At 45.4% G+C, this 6,300-nt stretch overlaps 1 protein-coding gene across 1 annotated transcript in view; it reads right to left on the bottom strand.

The window, feature by feature from the left end:
* The window catches only part of ING5 (inhibitor of growth family, member 5), a 7,291-nt gene extending 7,145 nt beyond the window's left edge, over nt 1-146 (bottom strand). The window contains exon 1 of the mRNA XM_006875217.1: nt 110-146. Within this exon, the coding sequence (XP_006875279.1) occupies nt 110-146 (37 nt within the window). The remainder of the gene's footprint in view (nt 1-109) is intronic.
* Between the last annotated feature and the right edge of the window lie 6,154 nt (nt 147-6,300).

Here is a 6,300-nt window from a genome sequence, read left to right as displayed (position 1 = left end):
CCCTCACAGCACCCCAGCCTCCCGTCGCGCAATGTTTGCCATGCGGTGAACCCGAGCGGGGACGACGCCACGGGGCCGGCCGGACCGGGGCGGCGGGCCGCGCGCTTACTGTCCAGGTAGTGCTCCAAGTACATGGCCGTCGCCATCTTGTCCGCGCCGCGCTCGCCTCTGCGCGGACAGGCGGCGCTAGCGTGAGGGGCGGGGCGCGCTGGCTTCAGTATTCATGAGCCCGTCCGCTGATTGGCGCGCGGCGTGGGCGGGACGAGTCCAAGCTAGCCCCCTGGTTTCCGCCCGGCTGCAGCGCGGAGACACGCGGGTGGGGGTCGGGGGACCTTGGGGCTTCGGGGACGCGAGGACTGAGAGGGCACTGGAGCAGGAGGATTGGGGGACTGGGGGCGAGTACACGACACTGCAGAAGAACGGAGGCACACCTGAGCAGGGAGACGAGGAGACCTCGGGGATGGGGACTACAAGAGGGGGGCTGGGAGGGAACACAGAGATGGGGGCGGAGGTATGGGCACATTGGGCTGCAGGAGGACACGGAGGGACAATTGGGTGGGGGGACAGTGGGATCACAAAGCAGGGCACCCAGGACACAGATGGGGACCACAGGGGGATACAGGGATGAGGGGTACAAGGCTGCAGGACATGAGGAACCAAGCACACGGACATGGGGACTAGAGGGGCCATGGGAGCTGGGGATTAGGGAACACGGGGACTCTGGTGACCACAGGGATGACAAGCAAGGAGGCATGTACAGCTGCACCACCCTTGCTGGGCCCTCAGTGAAACCATCATCCATCCAACCGCCCAGTTCCCCTCACCCTAGCAGGGGCATTGTCCCTGTTCCCTCGCTTATCTTTGCCTCCCACCAGCACATTGGCTCTGCCTATCCCTCCTGATCCATCTGCAATGGCACCCACCTTCATGGACACCTAGCAGGTGGATACACCTCCCTTACCGCCGTCCCTAACAGGAGGGGTGTGCCAATGTGACAACAGAACACAGGGTGATCCATATACTGTGATCCCATGTTGTAACAGGCTACAGTGGGATTCAGTGTGGAGCTATGGGGCGTGGCTTCATAGTGTGATGTGATCTGAAACCGTGTGACATGGCATGGCATGTGTGACAATGCGAAACAGTGTAGCCCCATGGGATACAGGTGGATAGTGTGATATGATGAGATAACAATGTGCTACACTGTAATGTTACGTGATGCAGTGGGATACAAGATACACTGTGATAAAGTTAGAGGGTGAGCTGATGCAGGTGCATGGAAGGGTAGCTAACATGGAAGACACCAGGAGAGAAGAGATGAAGATGTCCTGGGGGGTGAGGGGGGGGTCTGCACTTTGTGATGTCATCATGGCTGGTTTTCACCTGGGTCCAGGGTTCTCCTCTTCCTGGCTGCACACTGGGGTCCAATGGGGCTGCCCAACTGATTACTGGCCAGATGCCATGGGAGAAGAGGGCCATACCCACTTGCTCATGTAAGCTCAGCGCACTCAAATTGGCCAGAGATAGAGGACGCCTGGCGGCTCCAGGGACTGCTGACCCCTGGGAAGAGCCCATGACCAGCCAGCATGATCTCAGGGATGTTAACTATACAAATCAGCACAACCAGACTATTGCAAGTTCTGTTACTTAAAATGTCATTTTAGAGCTGCGTATTCTTTGTAACGTCTCCCTCGAGCCACAGAAAATACTGCAAACATGTTGCTTTTTCCCAGTTTTACTTTCATAAAACTTCAGGCCATAGAACAACTTACCGTTTTCCACCTGAGGGCACAGGACTGTAATTGTCTTGTTGATCTTTGAATCCTAATATGAGTAGTTCAGGGCCCATCCTTCCTTCTCCATTTTTTCTTGATGAGGAAACATACATAGGTGTGTGATTACACATAACTTATTTTTCTACTAACATTTCTAACTGTCCTGGTGTGGCACTCTAAGATAAGCACAGCACTGTGAACAGCAAGGTCGGCAGTTCAATCTCACCTGCTACTCCTCAGAAAGCCCATACAGAATTCTTTAAGTGGGCACCAACTCAATGTTACTTAACAACACATTTTTTTTTCCTTAACTTTTTTAAGCTTTTATTGAGAATTGAGTGTTGGTTTCCAAGACAGATCATCAGTTTGGCACTCAACCAATCCTATTCTGTTTCATTGCAATGATTACCATCCTCTCCACACACCATAGGTTAACAGTATTTACCTTTATTCCCAGTTAATAATGTTGTTAGGTGCCGTTGACCCTTTCCTCCATTTATCATAATATTATTTATTGGTGCAGTGTTGGTGGTAGTGGGTGTCATGGACTTTGTTCCTTCCCACATTGACCCTGTGTACAAAAGGACAAAACACCAACCAGTCCTTACAATTGATGCTACACTTGAGACCATCACTGCTGCCACTGTGCCACTCCATTTCATTAGCAGTCACCCTCTTTACTCTGACCCTACACTTTACCAAGCATGATGTCCTTTCTCCAGGGATGATCTCTCCTGACAACGTGTCTGAACTATGAGAGACAAAGACTGGTCATCTTGGCTTCTAAAGAGCATTCTGGTTGTACTTCTTCTAACAGATTTATTTGTTCTTCTGAAAGTCCATGTTGTTGTTGTTGTTAAATGCTGTTGAGTCACTTCCAACTCTTTGCTCTTAATGGTGGGGTAGGATGATATCAGAAAGAGACAATGGAAAAGCTCCATATCATCAGTCAAAACAACGGCAGGGGCAGACTGTGGAACAGACCATCAACTGCTCATATGCTAATTCAAACTGAGGCAGAAGAAAATGAAAACAAGTCCACCAGAGCCAAAATATGACCTTAAATATATACCACCTGAATTTAGGGATCATCTGAAGAACAGATTTGATACATTAAACACTAAAGACCGAAAGCCAGAAGAGTTGTGGGATGACATCTAGAACATCATACATGAAGAAAGCAAAACGTCATTGAGAAGACAAGAAAGAAGGAAAGGGTCAGAAGAGACTCTGAAACTTGCTCTCCAGCATAGAGATACTAAAGCAAATGGAAGAAATTAAGAGGTCCAAGAGTTGAACAGAAAATGTCAAATATCAGCTCAAGAAGATAAAGCGAATATAAAAACAAAATGAGCAAAGATCTGGAATCAGAAAACCAAAAAGGAAGAACACACTCAGCATTTCTCAAGCTGGGGGGAACTGAAGAAAAACTTGTAGCCTCGACTTGCATTATTAAAAGATTCTCTGGGCAAATTATTGAATGATGCAGAAAGCATCAAAAGAAGATGGAAGGAATACACAAAATCATAGTACCAAAAGGAAATGGTTCATGTTCAACCATTTCAAGAGGTAGCATATAATCAAGAGCCAATGATACTGAAGGAGGAAGTCCAAGGTACATTGAAGGAATTGGCAAAGAACAAGGCACCAGGAATTGATGGAATAAAAATTGAAATCTTTCAAGAAAGTGAGGCAGCATAGGAGGCACTCACTCATCTCTGCCAAGAAATTTGAAAGACAACTATCAGGCCAATTGATTGGAAGAGATCCATATTTGTGCCCATTCCAAAGAGAGGTGATCCAACAGAATGCAGAAATCATCGGACAATCTCTTTGATATCCCACGTGGGTAAAGTTTTGCTAAAGGTAATACAGAAACGGCTGCAAGCATACACTGACATAGAACTTCCAGAGTTTCAAGCTGGATTCAGAAGACGACGTTGAACAAGGGATATCATTGCTGATGTGCGATGGATCTTGGCTGAAAGCAGAGAGTATCAGAAAGATGCTTACCTGTGTTTTATTGACTACACAAAGGTTTTTGATTGTGTAGATCATGACAACCTATGGACAACATTGTGAAGTATGAGTATTCCAGAACACTTAATTGTGCTCATGAGGAACCTGAACCTGGACCAAGAGGCAGTTGTTTGAACAGAACATGGGAACACTGAATGGTTTCAAATTAAGAAATGTGTGCGACAGGGTTGTATTCTTTCACCATACTTATTCAACATGTATGCTGAGCAAATAATCAGAGAAGCTGGGTTCTATGAAGAAAAACATGGCATCAGCATTAGAGGAAGATTCATTAACAACCTGCTATATGCAGATGATACAACCTTGCTTGCTGAAAGTGAAGAGACTTAAAACATTTACTGATGAAGATCAAAGAGCACACTGTTCAGTATGGATTCCATCTCAACGTAAAGAAAACAAAAAATTCTCACCACTGGACCAATAAACAACATTCTTCTCAACAGAGAGAAGATTGAAGTTGTCAAGGACTTCATTCTTCTTGGATCAACCATCAACACTCATGGAAGCAGCAGTCAAGAGATCAAATGACGTATTACATTAGGCAAAGCTGCTGCACAAGACCTTTTTAAAGTGTTGAAGAGCAAAGATGTCAGCTTGAGAACTAAGGTGCACCTGACCCAAGCCATGGTGTTTTCAATAACCTCATATGCATGTGAAAGCTGGACAGTGAATAAGGAAGACTGTAGAAGAATTGGTGCTTTTGAGTTATGGTGTTGGAGGAGAATATTGAAAGTGCCATGGGCTGCCAATAGAACCAATAGATCCATTTTGGAAAAAGTGCAGCCAGAGTGCTCCTTGGAGGCCAAGATGGCCAAACTTTGTCTCTTAGACTTTGGACATATTGTCAGGAGGGACCAGTCGCTGGAGAAGGATGTCATGTTTGGTAAGGAGGAGGGTCAGAGAAAAACACGAAGACCCCCAGCGAGATGGATTGGCCAGGTGGCAGCATTGATGGACTCAAGCATGGCAACAGTAGTGAGGTTGGCCCAGGATTGGGCAGTGTTTCGTTCTGCTGTGCATAAGGTCGCTATGGGTCAGTACTGACTCGATAGCACCTAACAACAACAACAACCAGACGATATCTCATTGTTTTGATTTGCATCTCTCAGAAACCCTGTGCAGGGTCACTATGAGTCAGAACCGACTCCACAGTGCTTAACAACAGCAACAACGGCAAATGATCCCTGGGTCTCTTCATATGCTTGTTGGCCATCTGAATATCTTCTTTGGTGAAGTGTCATTCATGTTCTCTGCCCAATTTATTTTTTTTTTTTTTATGTTTTATTGTGAATTATGTGATAGTTTACATGGAAGAACATTTGTTTTACATTCATCCTATCGTATATCATTTCATTGCCATGGTTACAATTCCCTCCATGCATCATCAACCAACCAAAGGGTATACCCTACAAACCTGCCCCCCGGTCTTCAGCACAGAGGCCCTCTCCCTCTCTGGGTCTAAAGTGCCCAGCTGCTCCATCTCTCCACATCATGTCTCTGTCTCCATCTCAGGCCTGATTGCTTCTCTGGGTAGGGTCCTGCCCTCTGCTTTTCTTCCTTGATGGTCCCAGGGACCTCTGCTCCTAGATTGTGAACTTAATCACTCCCCTCCTTGCTACAAAACGTCTACCTTTACATTTCCAACCCTCACAATCTCTCTGCCCATTTTTAAATTGGATTATTTGTCTTCTTGTTATATGTTGAAGTATTTTATAAATTTCAGAGAGTAGTCCTTTGCCTGATATGTCATTACCAAACATTTTTTCCAAGTCTGTGGGTTCTCTTTGTGCTCTTTTGGTGAAATCCTTTCATGCATGTGAGTGCCTAATGTTTAGGAGGTCCAAGTCATCAGTTTTGGCTTCCATTTGTGTGTTTTCAGATATGTTTGATGGTATATTCATACCACATGTCAGAGTCCTGAAGTTTGTCCCTATTTTTTTACCGATGATTTTTATAGTTGTAGGCTTTACACTTAAATCTTTAATGCACATTGAGTTTGTTTTTGTATACTGTGTGAGATATGGGTCTCATTTCATTCTTCTGAAAATGGATTTCCAGTCTTGCCAATACTATTTATTGAAGAGACTATCTCGTCCCCATTTAATGTACTTTGGCCATTTGTCGAAAATTAATTGACCATAGGTGGATGGATTTATTTCTGGGTTCTTAATTCTGTTCCATTGTGCTGGTACAATCTCTTTTGTTGCTGTTTTGGCACTGTGGCTGTGTAGTAGATTTCCAGTTTGGAAAGTGAGAGGCCTTCTATATTGTGGGGGGGTTTTGGTTGTTGTTTTTTTTTTTACTGTTTTATTATGAATTATGTGATAATTTACATGGGAGAACATTAGTTTTACATTCATCCTATTGTATATCATTCCATTTGCCATGGTTACAATCCCCTCCATGCATCATCAACCAACCAAAGGGTACACCCTGCAAGCCTGCCCCCGGGTCTTCAGCACACAGCCTCTCTCCCTCTCTGGGT

This window comes from Chrysochloris asiatica, unplaced genomic scaffold (assembly GCF_000296735.1).
Source record: "Chrysochloris asiatica unplaced genomic scaffold, ChrAsi1.0 scaffold00314, whole genome shotgun sequence".
NCBI classification, from domain to species: Eukaryota; Metazoa; Chordata; class Mammalia; order Afrosoricida; family Chrysochloridae; genus Chrysochloris; species Chrysochloris asiatica.
Note: the sequence above shows the minus strand (reverse complement) of the source record. Positions and strands in the feature narration are given on the sequence as shown.